This window comes from Manis pentadactyla, chromosome 4 (assembly GCF_030020395.1).
Source record: "Manis pentadactyla isolate mManPen7 chromosome 4, mManPen7.hap1, whole genome shotgun sequence".
Taxonomy (NCBI): Eukaryota; Metazoa; Chordata; class Mammalia; order Pholidota; family Manidae; genus Manis; species Manis pentadactyla.
This window is the reverse complement of record NC_080022.1, coordinates 144,655,243-144,671,638: the sequence shown is the minus strand read 5'-3', so window position 1 is coordinate 144,671,638 and position 16,396 is coordinate 144,655,243. Positions and strand designations below refer to the sequence as shown.

The 16,396-nt window shown below is 39.9% G+C and overlaps 1 protein-coding gene and 1 non-coding gene across 2 annotated transcripts; one reads left to right on the top strand and one right to left on the bottom strand.

Annotated features, from left to right (window-relative positions):
* Positions 1-3,048: 3,048 nt before the first annotated feature.
* TEFM (transcription elongation factor, mitochondrial) lies at positions 3,049-8,954 on the bottom strand. The gene is made up of 4 exons (XM_036914232.2): positions 8,833-8,954; positions 7,602-8,056; positions 4,643-4,792; positions 3,049-4,253 (listed from the first exon to the last, which is right to left on the bottom strand). The coding sequence occupies exons 1-4, from the start codon at positions 8,861-8,863 to the stop codon at positions 3,819-3,821; spliced, it is 1,071 nt and encodes a 356-aa protein (XP_036770127.2). The 5' UTR covers positions 8,864-8,954; the 3' UTR covers positions 3,049-3,818.
* A 5,865-nt stretch (positions 8,955-14,819) lies between these two features.
* Positions 14,820-14,924, top strand: LOC118926833 (small nucleolar RNA U13). Its single transcript, XR_005030628.2, has one exon. It is a non-coding gene; the product is annotated as a small nucleolar RNA U13 (small nucleolar RNA).
* Positions 14,925-16,396: the final 1,472 nt, after the last annotated feature.

Sequence of the window (16,396 nt, the reverse complement as noted above, 5' to 3'; positions counted from 1 at the left end):
CCTCTTTTTTCTCTTAGTCTCACTAAAGGTTTGTCAATTTTATCTTTTCAGAGAACCAGCTCTTAATTTCATTGATCTTTTCTCTTGTCCTTTAGTCTCTTTTAACTATTTCCACTTTGACTTTTATTATTTCTGTCCTTCCACTAACTCTGGACTCTACTTGTTCTTGTTCTGTTTCCTTTAGGTGTAAAATTAGATTGAGATTTTTCTTGTTTCTTAAGGTAGGCCTGTACTGCCATAAATGTTCTTAGAACTGCTTTTGCTGCGTCTGATAGATTATGGTATATTGTATTTACATTTTCATTTGTCTCATGATGTTTTTTGATTTCTTCATTGAGCCACTGGTTGTTCAGTAGCATGTTTAATCTCCACATACTTGTGGATTTTCTAGTTTTCTTATAATTGATTTCTAGTTTTATACCATTGGGGTCAGAAAAGATAATTGATATGATTTCAGTCTTTTAAAATTTATTGAGACTTGTTTTGTGGCCTAGTGTATGATCTGTCTTGGAGAATGCACCATGTGCATTTGAGAAGAATCTGTATTCTACTTTCTGATAAAATGTTCTGCATATTAAGTCCCTCTCATCTAATGTGTCATTTAAGGCTGACTTTTTAATTGATTATCTGTCTGAATAATCTATACATTGATGTAAGTGCTGTATTAAAGTCCCCTACTTGTATTACTGTATTGCTGGTAATTTCTCCCTTTAGGTCTATTAATATTTGCTTTATGTATTTAGAATCCCCTATGTTGGGTACATAAATATTTACAAATGTTGTATCTTCTTGTTGGATTGATCCCTTTATCATTATGAAATGCCTAACCTTATCTTTTATTACAGTCATTGTTTTAAAGTCTGTTTTGTCTAATATAACTATCCTAGCTTTCTTTTGGTTTCCATCTGCATCTTTCTATATCTTCATTTTCGGTCTGTGCATGTCCTTGTATCTGAAGTGAGTCTCTTATAGCCAGTATGTAGATGTGTCTTGTTTTATTATCCACTCAGCCACTCTATGATAAATTTTGATTGGAGAATTTAGTCCACTTACATTTAAAGTAATTACTGATAGGTATGCCGTTTTGTTCATTGTTTTCTGGCTGTTCTGCAGTCTTCTCTATTCCTTTCTTCCCTCATTTTTTGACTTTCTATAGTTTTATGCATAGATTCCTTTTTCATTATCTCTTGTATGTTTATAATTGGTTTTTGCTTTGGGGTTACAATAAGGCTTATATAATGGCATATACGGTCTATTTTAAGTTGATAGCAAATTAAATTTTGATTCTGAGTTTCATTCTAAAGCTATATTTTTATCCCCTCCATATTTTGTTTTTGATCTCACATTTTACAGGTTTAGGTTTTTTTTAATTTTGTGTATTCCTTATATTTTTATACTTTTGTCTTTTAATCTTCATACTAGCTTTATAAATGATTAACCCACTTCTTTACTATATATTTACCTTTACCAGTAAAGTTTTTACTTTGATACGTTTTCTTATTACTAATTAGTGCCTTTTATTTTCAGCTTAAAGAAGTTCCTTCAACATTTCTTGTAGGGCTCAGTTAGTGGTGATTAACTCCTCTTGCTTTTACTTACCTAGAAAACTCAATCTTTCCTTTAATTCTAAATGATAACTTTGCCAGTAAAGTATTCTCAGTTGGAAGCTTTTTCCTTTCAGCACTGAATATATCATGCCACTCCCTTCTGACCTGCAATGTTTCTACAAGTGGATTTTAATACCCTACTTACATCAATGGATAGATCATCCAGACAGAAAAATAAAAAAAGAAACATTGGCCTTAAGTGACACATTAGATGAGGTGGACTTAATAAATATATGCAGAACATTCCATTAGAGAAATACACTGTTAGTCTCATGGGGGTTCCCTCGTAAGCTGTTTTTCTCTTGCTGCTTCCAAGATTCCCCTTATTTTGACATTTTAAGTGTAACATGTCTTGGTATGAGTTTCTGGTTCATCTTGTTTGGAACTCTCTGAGCTTCCTGGATCTGGAGTCTGTTTCCTTCTTCACATTAGGGGAGTTTTCAGCCATTATTCCTTTAAGTTTTCTGCCTGTTTCTTCTTCTGAGACCCCTGTAATGCAAATATTATTCCCACTTTATGTGTCCTACTGGTCCCTTAAGCTATCTTCACTTTTTTTTTTATTAAGGTATCATTGATATACACTCTTATGAAGGTTTCACAAGAAAAACAATTTGGTTATTACATTCACCCTTATTATCGAGTCCCCCCCCATGCCTCATTGCAGTCACTGTCCATCAGTGTAGTAAGATGCCACAGAGTCCCTATTTGTCTTCTCTGAGCTACACTGTCTTCCCTGTGACCCCACACACACCATGTGCACCAATGATGATACTCCAAAATCCCCTTCTCCCTCCCTCCCCACCCACCTCCCAGACCCCTTCCCTTTGGTAACCACTAGTCCCTTCTTGGAGTCTGTTAGTCTTCTGCTATTTTGTTCCTTCAGTTTTGCTTCACTGTTATACTCCACAAATGAGGGAAATCATTTGGTATTTGTCTTTCGCTGCCTGACTTATTTCACTGAGCATAATACCTTCTAACTCCATTCATGTTGTTGCAAATGGTAGGATTTTCTTTCTTTCTTTATGGCTATCTTCACTTTTTAAAATTCTTTTTTCTTGTTTCTCCTCTATTTGGGTGAGTTCCACTACCCTTTCAGCTCGCTGATTCTTCTGTTTCATCTAGTCTGCTTTTGAACTCTAGTGTTTTTTGTACTGTTTTCTTGAGTCTGTGACTGCCGTTTGGTATGTTCTTATATTTTCTGTATATTTGTTGAAGTTCTCACTGTGTTCATTTAAATCACTTTTGTGATTAAAAACCAACTTTTGATGGCTTTTCAATACTCAGCATCTGATTCTATAAATGTCTAAAATGAACACATTTTTACTTAGAACTATTTCCATAAATGTATGGGAGGTAGAATGCTATGTATGCGGCAGGAACAACTGGATGGTTGGTAAAATTATTTACCAAAGTATAAAACAATGGCAAAGGAGGTGATTTAGAAGAAAGAGAATGATTTCAGCCATGTATAGTTTATCTGCATTTCCAAGGTGGAGATGTTTATATATACAATCATGTATGTAAACATAGATTTACACATGCATAACAACGAAGTCTAGAGTGTATACTAAATTCATAGGCAGTTGGAGGTGCTGGAAGGGAGGGCCTCCACTTATTTTATGTATTTCTGATTATTTGAATTTTTTCCCAAGAAGTATATTTCACTTTTATAGAAAGGACTTAATGCTTTGATATCAGAGACTTAGGTTCAGTATAGGTGAGATAAAATGAGGGCCTGAATTAAGGCAAATATAATGGAATATGGGGAGATGTGGGGGGAAAACTAAGTGCTACTTTTCTCAAAAGATGGCTACCAAGTAAAATATTTCAAAAAAAAAATGAGCCTATTAGACAAAGCTTGTTTATTCTGGGCTTGATAAATTGAGATGATGGAAACTGCCTTTTGGAGGCAGTGCATCAAACCACATTCTACTTAACGAAAAAAGAAGAGGATTCTACAGGTTGTGTTATCTATTATATTTAGCTTTATTGCTACAATGAGCACCACCAAGAAAAATTATTTTTCTCTATTTTAACAATATAGTAATATAAATCTTTTAGTATATATGGTATTTATTTAGTATACATGGTAAACATCTAACTACATTCAAACATGTTTTCTCCATTAACATGTTCAAAGCAGATGGTTTTACAACTTGAGCAAATAAATTAATGTAACATTAGAACATGTATTATATTAACCTCAAAATTTTAAGGTTCAGTGTCAAAAACTAATTCATAGAAGGCAATAGCTTGTAATAATGAATCATATAACTCTTCTGCTCTGTATTTTTCAGTAGATGCAAACGTTTGTCTGTAGCGGACTATCTTATCTGATGGGAAGAATATCCGGGGCTCTTCCTTCAATACAGACTCTGCAAGGAGCCGCTTCACTATTTCTTTCCCACTAGTTCGTGTGTCACTAATCATCAGTTCAAAGTGCCTCCCCACTGCATTTCGTTTCATGCTCAGCACATGATGCTGGCCATCCTGGGCAAAAGTTTTATTTAATAAGGCATAGAGCATGGCTTCCATGATATGAAAATGTAACACTACAGGAAACAGAGATGAGTTCTGAACTGAAAGTCCTATTTTTTCCAGAACATAGAAGTCGGCTTTAGGTATCTTTGAAATGACTGAAGAAATCTTAAAAAAAAAAAAAAAAAAGAATAAGTTAAGCAGAAGAAATAATCCATTTAATTTTACTGTTTGGGTCCCCTCTCTGTCCCAGTTCTATTTTTAAAATATAACCATGTAACTTACATTATATTGGTATTGACAATTTTGAAGTAATTGAAAAAGCATTTTATGGGAGTATCAGGATAGCCAAGTTTGATCATGGGAATGTCAGGAACAAGCTGAGCCATTTTGTCCTAAGTATTAGTTTGTTCATCTGTAAAATGGGCTTCATAATTTTTAAAGTCTGTATTGGCTTTAAGATCAGACTTCAAACTTTTATCAACCTTTTAAAAATCTCTAGGGTAGAACATAGCATGAGAATAGCAGGTAGGAATTGAGAGGTGCAACTACCTTACCTCTTTTAAATAGACAGATGATGTGTATGTTCCTTTCATCAATTGACAACATTCATTTTGCTGCCAGTCCAGCACTGCCAGTTTATGATCAACATGAGCCCAGGCAACTCTTCGAGTACCAAAAACAATGGATACAATACTATTAAGTGCCTAAAACAAAAAGGCTGGTTTAATTACAAGTGTAAACATAAAAAAGTTAAGCTAAAAATTTAGAATGCCAAATTAGTTTATATAACAAATATATTTACAGTTTATGAACTGAGAATTTTTAAAGAAATGCGAAGTAATTATTAACAGTAGCAATCATTTTATAGACAAAGAACCTTTACTTATCCTCACCACCTAGCTCAAAGTAGGCATTCAAATACTCAAATGTTGCTGGAGACTGTGCTAGATACTGGGAAGCAAGGAACATAAACTGTACATTACAAAATGTCACCATATAGCGGTTACACTGTAAAGAGAAACGGTCAGGGAAGACTTATTGGAGGACTAGACTAAGTAAAATAGTAAACAGGAAGTTATTTCACCCTGACGACTGCCAATATAGGCTGTCTGACACCTCACACTCCAGTAGTGAAAAGCGGAAAAAGGATAGAAGGGCAGACAAATTTCTGCAGAAAGTATCTTGTTTTATCCTGAGAGCTACAGGGAGCCACCTGTACATGAGCTTTACAGTTCAGAAAGGACAGCTGTGTGTAAAATGGACTTGAGGCTAGACGAGAGGTAGAGGTTTGTGTTAGGTACCTGTTATATGACAAAGTATTAAAAATGTCTAAGACGGTAACAGTGAAAAGGAACAAGAAACAGATCAGAGATAAAGGGAGTAGAATTGACACATGGGAAGGAGGAGCCTACGTTAAGCCGGTTTATATCAGTGACTATGGCATCATTAATCAAGATAACAGGCAGATCAACTTGGGAAAGTGATTTTGATATATTGAGTTCAGGTTGCCTATAGGGCTTCTACGGGGAGATGTGTAATATATAATGGGATGTATGGATTTAGCTCTGTGCCAAGTCTGGGCTGGAGATACAGGACAATGGCATCTCCTTACTCCCACATGGCTCGTATTGTTACATGAACAAATTAATATGATCTATAGGTATAGAGGAAGATGAAGAACACTGTATCATCTTATGTCTCTCATTCACTGCTAAGGAATGGATAAATACCCATTACAGACAGAATAGTTTGGATACCTGGACAACTATAAAATACTGGCCTTCTTTTGGTTCTTTTCTTTAGCTGAATTATTTTTCAAGCTTTAGTGTGAGAATTAAGTGTAATTCTTTAGTGTAAGAATTACTGAGCCAATATCAGGAACTTACATTTGCCTGTGACTCTTCAGGCTGCTATCTAGGGAATGCTCCTGCATGTGGGGGCTTAGTGTCAACTTAAGGTCCTGTATGCTGCTTGGCCGAACAAAATGGACACTGAAGCAGCAACACCATGAAGTAGCTTTGTTAAGGGCCCAACCTTGCCTACAGGAGGAGTTCCAGATCAAGGGGGGATGGCCAGCTATAGGACCTCCAGTGCTCAGTCACTGGGTGGGTGCAGCACCAGGTAAGAGAGGCCTTGGTTGGTCATCTTGATTCATTCAAAAGGGCAGCTGCTGAAGGCTGTCAGCCATTTGTGCTTTCTGCAGGAAGTTATTTTAAATGGAGTTATGAGTGGCCAGGAGAATCTTTTCAGAAACATATTGACAAGTAACATCTAAACTAAGAATGCAAACATTTATTTGTCAACACTTACGTTGTAAATAGCTCATTTAAAATTTTGTTTTATATATCAGTAATATGAAACCATAATAAAGGCAAGAAACAAACGTTGCAAAAAAAGAATTACTGAGCCAGTTACACAAAGTACTACATGAGCAATACATTCTTTCAAGGACTTTACCGCATGATTTTCTCCATATAAACTGTAAAACAGGGCCCTCTAAACAAGATGCAACTCCACTATAATCTGAGGATAAACAGTAGTTTTAGCCATAAAACCATACCCTATAAAACTGGCTTCAAATGTGGTCAAGATCAGTAATAGGATTTATATCTGGCGTCCATGAATGGGCTTAATGAGATCTCCAAGTCCTCTGAAAGTATATGCAAATTCTCTGTATATGTGCTACATACACAGTGTGTATGTGTGTGTGTGTGTGTGTGTGTGTATCCCCCTCCTCTCCCCACCCCGCTAGCTGCCAAAGGGTCCTTAGCTTTCATCAGGCTTTCAAAAACTCCATAATCCACACAAAACAACTACCAGTCTGGAAGAAACTGATTACTGTTATGGGATAAGAGAATAATTTAACAACTAATGCTACACAGGACCTAAGTTCCTCCAAGGTTTAATATTTCCTGTGCCAAGAATTCTAATATTAATTTTTTTAAGACAACACTGGAAAAGATTTGCTTAAAAAGCATTTAGAATGCTTTTTAAGAGATAGAAGGGGAGACAAAATAACTTTAAATTCTGCTGGAAATACTGCTATGATGTTCTAAAGTCACACTTTCACCATAACCCATCTTTACATCCTAATTTCTCATTACTCCCAACATAACCCCCAGACACAGCCAGGTATATCCTCAACATTTCTCTTAAGTAAACTTCATACAGACCTGCTTCTCTACAATTGTTCTTCCTTCCTAGAATGCCTTCCTTCTCCAGCTAGCCTAATTCTCTCCACGATCCAGGTTGAATTCTATCAGTAAACTTCCTACTCACAGACCAGAGTTCTCTCTCCCCTAAACTGCCAGTTTACTATCTGTACATCTCATTCATTGGTACTGATCATATACTACTTTGTACAGCAGGTTGTTTATCTATGAGTATGTCCAGGCTCACCAACTACACTATAAGCTGCCTGAAGAACCCTATCTCCGTGCTCAGAATAGTGCTTTGCAAAGTAGGTTCTCAACTGTTTAGGCAGTATAACAGACATTAAGAAAAACGGTATACCTTAAGTCTCTCTCTTTCTATTTCTGGTTTGATGAGCTTTCTCAGGACCCGGTTGTCCTGTAACTTTTTTTTCCCTTCAGTCTCTGGACAAAGAATGGCGTTACAAACTTGAATAGCAGATTTATACTGGAACAAGGGCACATTTATTAAACTCTCCAAATTCTGAAATGGCCCAAACTTTTCTCTGTGTTCTATTATACTGATGGACTGTCTTCCGCGAAGCAATCTGAAAGCGTCAAGTTCTTTATTAGATGCTGTATTCAACACATGCAGGATGGTAGCCTGCTGTTCTGAAGAGAAGAGCTTGTCAAGTGCATTTCCAGACTCCTTTGTATTTTCATCACCAAAAGCAACATTGGGAATAATTTCCTTAGGTGCAGTGGATTTTTTCCGATAGCAGGAATTATGTAGGGCCTGGAATGACCCTAATGGAACTTGAAAATATCTCCACCTCCCTAAAAGGAAAATTTAGCAAAATTTAAGTTGAGGTGTCCTAGTTCCTTTTAATGTTAGTTGTGGCTTAACCAGAGCTTTTGCAAAGTGACAGACTTTTCCATAACTTAAGAACCAGTGGACCACATTCATGAGAGATGTCTTCTGATTTTTGTTAAAAGTCCTAAGTTTGCTACTTAGAAATTTTTTATGCCCATCAAGAAGCTTGTATTTAAGACGATTTCAACTGCTTAACATTTTTTGACATTTTTTACTGTAGTGGGATCTTTTTATAATTAATACCTTGTTAACAAGATTTGCCTTTACTTCCATTTCTATTAGTTGCTCATCCGGTGGGCCCAAAAAAATTAAACTGAGTATGTTTATAAATGTTTTAGCTTAGTGGCCTACTTAAGGGCGGTTTTTATCTCCCGTACACTTTTCAAGATTTCTACCATGCCTGTTTCTGCAAGCAATAAAAAGACTATATAAAGAATAACTTGCAAAACCAATGGAAAGTCACTATGACACTGCAGCCACAGGAAAATAATGCAGCCAGATGTAAGCAAGCAGCTGTTAGCCTCGAACTCTCGGCCCGCCGCCCAGCCGGGGAAGCAGCAGCTCGCGAACCCCCGGCTTAGGAAAGCGTAATCGCTCTGACGCCCGAGGTCGAAATCGTCCCAGACTCTCAGCCGGGACTCCAAAAGGGAGACCTGGACATGGGACCTGAGCGAGGAAATACTCCAGACCAGAGGCTACCGGCAGACGTCAAATTAACCAAGTATTCCAGGCACCCTACCTCCTGCCAAGAGGACACTAGGAACGTTCATCTTCCAAGTTCAGTCGGTAGGTTCCCACAATCCAGTACTCCCCCACTGACTTCCGGTTCCTGCATGCTTCGCCCAAAAGAGCCCGGCCTTTGGGCGGAAATGTTCCCGGCGAAGCGGCGTTCCGGGGCCAAGCTGACGTGCGTCCGGCTGAGCTGTAGTGAGACGCGGTCGGCTGTGGGCGGTCGGGCGCACGCGGGCCAAATACCTGTACCCGTACCTCGAGTCCCTGGCTGTTGTGCAGACTCATTTCTTGGCCCAGGAAGGGTTCTCGCCCCTAACAGCCCCTGACCGCGAATCTCTGAGAAGAAAATACCTGGGCCAGTTTCAGCCTGTAGTTCTCAAGGTCACTCCTTCCGGAGGACTCCCTGGGTTTATTCTAAGCAGACATTTATGAGCCTCTACTGGGGCCCGGCGTGGGGCGTAAGGAGTGTAATTTGGGGGGGAGCATAGAAAGGTACACAAATAACCTTATCACCAGAGAGAATGGAATAACTGGGAGGGATTCGAGGTGTTTCAGGAGCCCGGCAAGGAAATGGCTTGCAGGCAAGGGGTGTCAGGGAAGGGCGAGGTAGGAGGAGGTGGCTTTGGTCTTGGGCCTTGAAACTCGGAGCAGTATTCCATTTGGAAGGGCTGCAAGGAGATGAGGCCTGCGCTAGACTTGGGCTCTGAATGCAGACTGCAGCAGTTGAATAGCTCCAGGTAGCCGAAAGCCACTGACGCTTTTGTAGAATTAGTCTGGAGATGTGTCTCTAGAAAACGCCATATATAGAAGTGCAAGGCTGGATTGGAAGTGAGGAAGGAGAGAAGAGGGGAAGCTAGTGTATCTTCCAAGGGACAGGCAATCGTAAGGAATTGAATCTAGGAGGTGTAAGGAGAGTAGAAAGGAAAGGATTCCTTCTGGAAGGTGGTGAGATTTAAGCTAGTTTTGTAAAAAACAGGGAAGCCAGGAGGGAGGTGACTTGGAGGGAAAGGTGGTGGATTTGTGGTTTTATGAGGTGGCAATGTCTGTGTCAGTATAGTCCAGGAAGCAGTGGGGATGTGGGGAATTGTGAGTATTCATAAGAATTACTCGTGGGAATTCTAGAAATCTTGTCAATTTCTGGGGTACTTAGGAATCTAACATGAAATAAAGCCAAGTTTTGTACGATATCCTCCAAACCAATAGGAAATAATTCTCTTTTGACTCCTGGGCTTATTCTACCTACTGAGGTGTAAGTTGAACTGTATCCTTCAAAAAAGATACATTGAAAACCAGCCCTCAGCACTTAAGAATGTGACCCTATTTGGAAATAGGGTCATTGCAGACATAATTAGTTAAAATTAGGTCACACTGGAGTTGTGGTGGGGGAAATGGCTAATCCTATGTGACTGGTGTCCTTATAAGAAAACAGCCATATAAATACGGTATGAAAACTGAGGTGGAGATTGGAGTGATGCATCTACAAGCCAGGAAAGGCTAAGGATCACCAGTGGGTCATCACCAGCTAAGAGAGAGGCATGGAATAGATTCACCCTCATGGAATAGAGGCATGGAACCAACCCTGCTTACACCTTGATTTTAGGTGTCTTCCTTCCAGAACTGGGAGAGAATAAATATCTGTCGCTTTAAGGTACCAGAATAATTAATGGCAATAAAATCAGGATCCCTCTGGGAGCTAGCCGCTGAAGGGAATGTGGTAATTTGTTACAGCAGGCCCTAGGAAACTACTAAGTGAGGCCATAGGCGCCTTGGTGATTAACGCTTTCAGAGATGAGGTCATTCACTGGCAAGATGCCACAAATCCGTTGCTAAATATACAACCTTAGACAGTTTCTCATCCTCTCTGACCTGAGCTTCCACATTTGTTAAATGGAGATAGGGGTACTTACCTCACAAAGCTCCTAAGAGGATTTCTTAAAAACTGGATGCAGAGAGCCTGGCTTATAATAAGGGTTCAGTAAATAGGAGTTCCCCCATTAAAGCGTTAACACTTCTTGGGAGCAAATTGTTAGTGACCTTGAGGGGAAACTCCCTTATTCTTCAGAGCATTCATTCAGAATTACTTTGACCTGAGGTTGGAAGTGGTAGAGAAAGAGGCAACCACTGTGCATGATTTACTGTAAACCAGAAGCCGGGCGTTCAAAATGAAAGTTGTCATCTTCCCCGGAAACCAGCCCCCTCACACTTCCCTGTTTTTGCTGCCCCAATGCAGATGTCCCTGGTTCTTCCCACTCCTGTCATTATGCCTAGCCAGTTTTCTAGTTCATATGTTTTTAAAACTTTCTTGACAGTGGCCCAGGTCATATAGATGTACATGTGACACAAAGTCTTCATTAGAAAATACTTGTGTTCTTACATATGACACTCCTTCCTATTTTCTATTTCGTTTTTTAAAATAAAACACTAATCCATTTTTAAACCTGCAGGACATCAGCTGGATCTATCTAGTAGCTAGGAAGATACATAGGTCCAAAAGTAAGGGAGAGGACTGCCCCGGGAGGCTGTCAGCTTACAGAGATGGCACTTGATCACTTGAGGATGCCTGGCGTGAGCCAGGGAGATGGACAGTGTTAAGAAAAGCACAGTGAGTCAAGGAGAGATGGGAGGTAAGTAGAGGATTTGGATTCCCAAAGATTGAGAAGCAATGTTCAGAGAGATTTGAAAGGAAACAGGACAAAATCAAGTTAAGGAGACTGAGGACATATAGGAGTTTGAGGAGGGAAGGGATTAAAAGAAAAAAAGCTGGGTTAGTTAGAACCACTAAAATGATACTAATTTCATGACTACTGCGTGGCAACTTGTACTTTAAACACACGAAATTCTATCAGCTTTACCTGCAAAATGTCTTTTTTGTTTCTTCCTTGCTGTGGCCACCCCAGTCAGAGCCTCACTGTCCCTCACCTGGGTTCTTGCAACAACCCCCTCACCCCGATTTTCCAGCTTTCTGTCAGCCTAACCCCTCTGTGTCCTTTACACACACCCTACCTGTCCTGACCAACAGCCCCACTGAAGGGGCCTCACCTTAATCTTCCAGCTCTTTCTGTTTCACCATCAGGAAACTCAATGTGGCTTGAAAACCCACAGTGGAGCCCCTCCTCCTTCCTGATAGGTCCCTGGCTGTAGACAGGTGGCAATATCTTCCGAGAAGGTGACCAAAATAATTCGTGGTGATAAAATCAGGTTCCTTCTGGGAGCTAGCCCTCAAAGGGAATGGCAGCCTTTTGCAGGGCTGGTTTATGCTCTTGCTGGAGCTCTGGAGCTAGTTAACCATGTGTGTGCCCTTTGTAAAAATTCACCAAACTGTATGCTTATTACTGTGTTCTTTCCTGGATGTTTGTTATACCTCAATAAAAGCTTACTTAAAAAGTTACTTCTCCAAGTTATTTGAACTAGATATGCATCATGCAGGTTTTGAATGCTTATTTATTGATACAGTCTACTGTATCTAGTCCTCAAAGCCATTCACCTCCTCAAAGGTAGCAAGAACTCCCACAAAAGGGCCACCAATTCTTGGATAAATCTTTCAGGGCAGGGGCACAGGATGTATCTTTCTCATTGCCCCCCTCCCTCAGTGATGTTTTGTGGAAGAAAGATAATTGGTCCTATTATTCTTAGTCTGGGAGCAGTTCTGTTTTTTCTGCTTTTATGTTATATTTTATTATTGTTTTTTAAAGTGTGGTACACAACCAAAATTAGTAAGCAAGTGGTCAAAATAAAAAACAGCATTCACAGTTTGAGGCCCAGAATGAGAATACTTCAGTTCCTCTCCAACACTGCGAAGTTTATATATGTATATCTCAGTTTATTCCTAAAGAGACATTTTCCTCTTTTGCAAAATAAAGCTGGAAGCACAGTGCTTATATGTTGTTAGGAAAATGAAACTATATAAATCATTAGTAAAATAGAAAATGTTATGCAGTGAGAGATGTTATTAATTGGACAATGGACTATATAGATTGAGATGAGGCATAACTGAAAAATGACCTCAAGACGACAGTACCTAGATGCCTTATAAGGTAATCCTTTATGTGATTAATTTAAGTATACCTAAAGGAAATAGAAGTTTTAGAATTTTGAACGCAACTTTAAAACTCTAGTTCAATAGGATAGCATCCCAATGTTCAAATCAATTTTGCAACAGGTATCGCTCTAGTCCCTTCAGTTGTAGTGTGACTGAAACATACGACTAACTTCTCACTCAGTGCTCCAGCTAATGATAGAAAATGTAAATACTCAATGACCTTGTGTTTATTCAGGACTTATTTTCTGACTCCAGATTTCTCAATTGGATTTTTAACTGTCTAGATTCTCTGTTGTGTTGTTGCATTTTATTCAGAATGCAAACTCCCATAAGCCAGACTGCCTGTGTAATGGGGCTCTGAACTCTGCTCAATTCAACCAACATTTTTTAACTGTGGCAAAATTCACATAATATAAAATTCACCATTTTATATTTTAAAATATAAAATATAACCATTTTAAAGTGTACAACTCAGTGGCTTTTCGTACATTCACAATTTTGTACAGCCATCACCACTATCTAGTTCTAGAACATTTTCAACACCCTAAATAGAAATCCTGTATCCATTCAGCAGTCACTCTCCAGCCTCCCTCTCCCTGGCCACCATGAATTGGCTTCCAGTCTCTATGGATTTGCCTATCCTGGACATTTCGCATAATGGATCAACCAACATTTTCAGGCCGAGGGCTTGCTAGGCACCAAGGGTACAAAGATGAATCTGACAATCTGCTCTTAATGAGATCACTGCCAGTTGGGATGAAACATTAACAAAATCGTAGTACAATGTGATGATTACTATAATAGAAATATGAACATAGTGAGAAAATACCTAAGGGAGCTAAAGGCAGGCTAGAAGAAGTACGATTCAAATTTGGGCATGGAGGCAGGAGTTTGCTAGACCAGTGGGAGCTGGGCAGGGGGGAGGGCTTGGAGGAGAAGGGAGCTGCAGTAGGGGAGAGAGCAGTGTGAGCACGGCACAACAGCATGGAGCTGGACCACATACACTCAAAGGAGGTGGACAAAGCACACCAAAGTATGTTACCACCCCAGTGCCTTTGCACTTGCTCTCCCCTTATCCCAAGACACTTTTCCTTTAGATAGGTGCCTGGTTAGTTTGACCCCCTTCCTTCAGATCTTTGCTTCAATGTCACCTCCTCAGAGAGGGCTTCGTTGAGCTCCCTAAGAAAGCAGCATCTTTCTTTCAGAAAGAGATTACTCTGCTTTCCTGTGTTGCATTTATCACTCTGGTGCCATATTGTATATAAGTATATTGGGTTTCTCTATTCATCTTCTGTCTCCCCCACCTGAAGTTAAGACCATTTGCTTTGTTTCTAACTGTATCCCCAGTACCCATAACAGTGCCTGACACATAGGATGCTCCCCATAAGTATTTAATGAGTGAATGAGCACTTTGGCAGTATTGCAGTAGGGAGTGCCTCTGGGCTCTGAGCTGGTTCCTGTGGAAGACCAAATGATACCAGATATACAAAATATAGGTAAACTCAATCAGATTCTCCTGCTTGGATGCTTGCCTTTCCACTATTTCAGATGCCTGCCTGTTATTTCTTTCCTTCACAAAGGAAAATGCTTTTGGGATACCAAGTCCTCTCATTTTATTGTTTATTATTTTATACCCATACTCATTTCTTAATTTATTTAGCAAATATTAATTGAATCCTTGCTATGCAGCAGGCAGGTGCTGGGGATACAACGGAGGACACACCTGACCCTCAGATGAAGCTTTAATGAATAAGGGAGATCAGAAAACCAGTGAGTAATTACAGGACAGTGGGATGCTGGGAAATACAGGGCTGAAGAGGGAAAAAGCTTTGGACACCAAGATACTCATGATAGCATTATGTATAACAGTGAAAAATCAGTCACAGTCTATGTCCAACAACAAGGAAATATAGTTATCCCAGGGAATATCACATAACTATTAAAACGTCACGAGGATCCTTTTGTAGTCCACAAGCATGACGATTGGGGGTTCACACTTTTGCATGACATGTGCCTCCCTCAAACCTTGTTACGATGCTGGCATGTTACCTGTCTTGACTTGAAAAATAAAATAAGAAGGTGCCATGAAGTATCTAATATGATATAAAAGACATTATGTTAAGAAAGTTTAAATAGGACATAAAACAGTATGAAAAATATGGTCCCAACCATATAAAAAGACCAGATGGAAAATCATGAAAATGTTAATGAAGACTGGTGGTGGCACTATTAAAATAATAATATTAGGTGGAACTGCATGACATTACTATTTTTGTAAGTTAGCTTCATGTGGTTTGACCTGATAGATCAATTAAAAGGGTCCTAGGCAAGCTTGGGTTCTGGTCCCAGCTCCAGTGCCGTGTATCACCCAGCACGCATCATCGCAGTTGTGTAACCTTGGACAAATTTAACTTCTCTCACAGGTGTCAGTTGTCTCATCTGTAATATGAGCATAAAAACAGTCTATACCTGAGGGTTGCATTGAAGATTAAATGAAATAATGCCCGACACACAGCAATCCCTGAATAAATGGTGTCCGTTAGTGTGGGTGGTGTTTTCTTGTTTACTGTATTCTCTAAATTTCCTACAGTTGCAGTTTTTTTAGATGCTGTAACTAATAAACATGGTTGTTTAAATTTTTAAAGGGGTTATGATCTATTCTCTGGGGATTTTAGCCCAGTCCAGGAATGGCAATATGGTCGAAAGCCTTTTTCCTGTCTGGGCCTGGGCTCAGCCTGGCAGAGACAGTGGTCCTGAGAGCTGGCTGTGCATTTGTGCTCTGACGGACCCTGGGAGCTTCTTCATGTACAGAGGACACTTTGTCCCAGGACCTGGACTGCCCACTCACCCCAGACCGAGCACACGGGGGAGGCTGCCTCAGCCCACCCGGCCCCTCAAAGCCCGTCCCCTGGTCCCAGTGCTCGGCAGCTGCCCTCATCACGACGGCCTTCGGAGCAGCCTCTGGTTCTGGAACACAGAGCTGTGCTCAACTGTAATCATGGCCAGTACCCACAGATGGGCTTCCGAGTTTCTTTTGTGGTGATGGAAAACTTCTGGAAGTAGATGGTGGTGATGGTTGCACAACATTGTGAAGGTAATTAATGCCACTGAATTGCACACTTAAAAATGATAAAAGTGGCTAATTTTATGTTATGGAATTTTTTTACCATATTTTTTCAAGTGATAAAGAAAATCCAGGAAAGGAAGGACTAAAGGGGGAGCAGACTTGTCCTGTGGGGTTTGGGACATAACGTGGGGCAGGTGGACACCACGACAGAGGCGCCAGGCTTGGGCCCCTACTCCACCCCATAGTCAGCTCTGTGACCTTGGAACACTTCACTCCTCTGAGGAGAACCCGCTACCCTCGAAGGACTGTCCAGGAACTCCCTGTAAAACACTCAGTAATTGTTAACTAGAATTACCCCCTCTCCTTCCCTTCTCCCCACAAAAGGAACGAAGGAAACCCATCACAAACCAAATACTATAGTACATTTTTTCTTCCTCTGAGGATGCCTGAAAATTCACCTTAAGG

Bases quoted from the DNA above. Each gene is read 5' to 3' on its own strand.
- TEFM (XM_036914232.2), bottom strand. From the start codon at position 8,863: ATGAACGTTCCTAGTGTCCTCTTGGCAGGAG. The intron at 4,793-7,601 runs GTATACCGTTTT...TTTTTGTTTTAG, and splicing joins TAGAAAGAGAGAGACTTAAG to GCACTTAATAGTATTGTATC. The intron at 4,254-4,642 runs GTAAGGTAGTTG...TTTTTTTTTAAG, and splicing joins CATCTGTCTATTTAAAAGAG to ATTTCTTCAGTCATTTCAAA.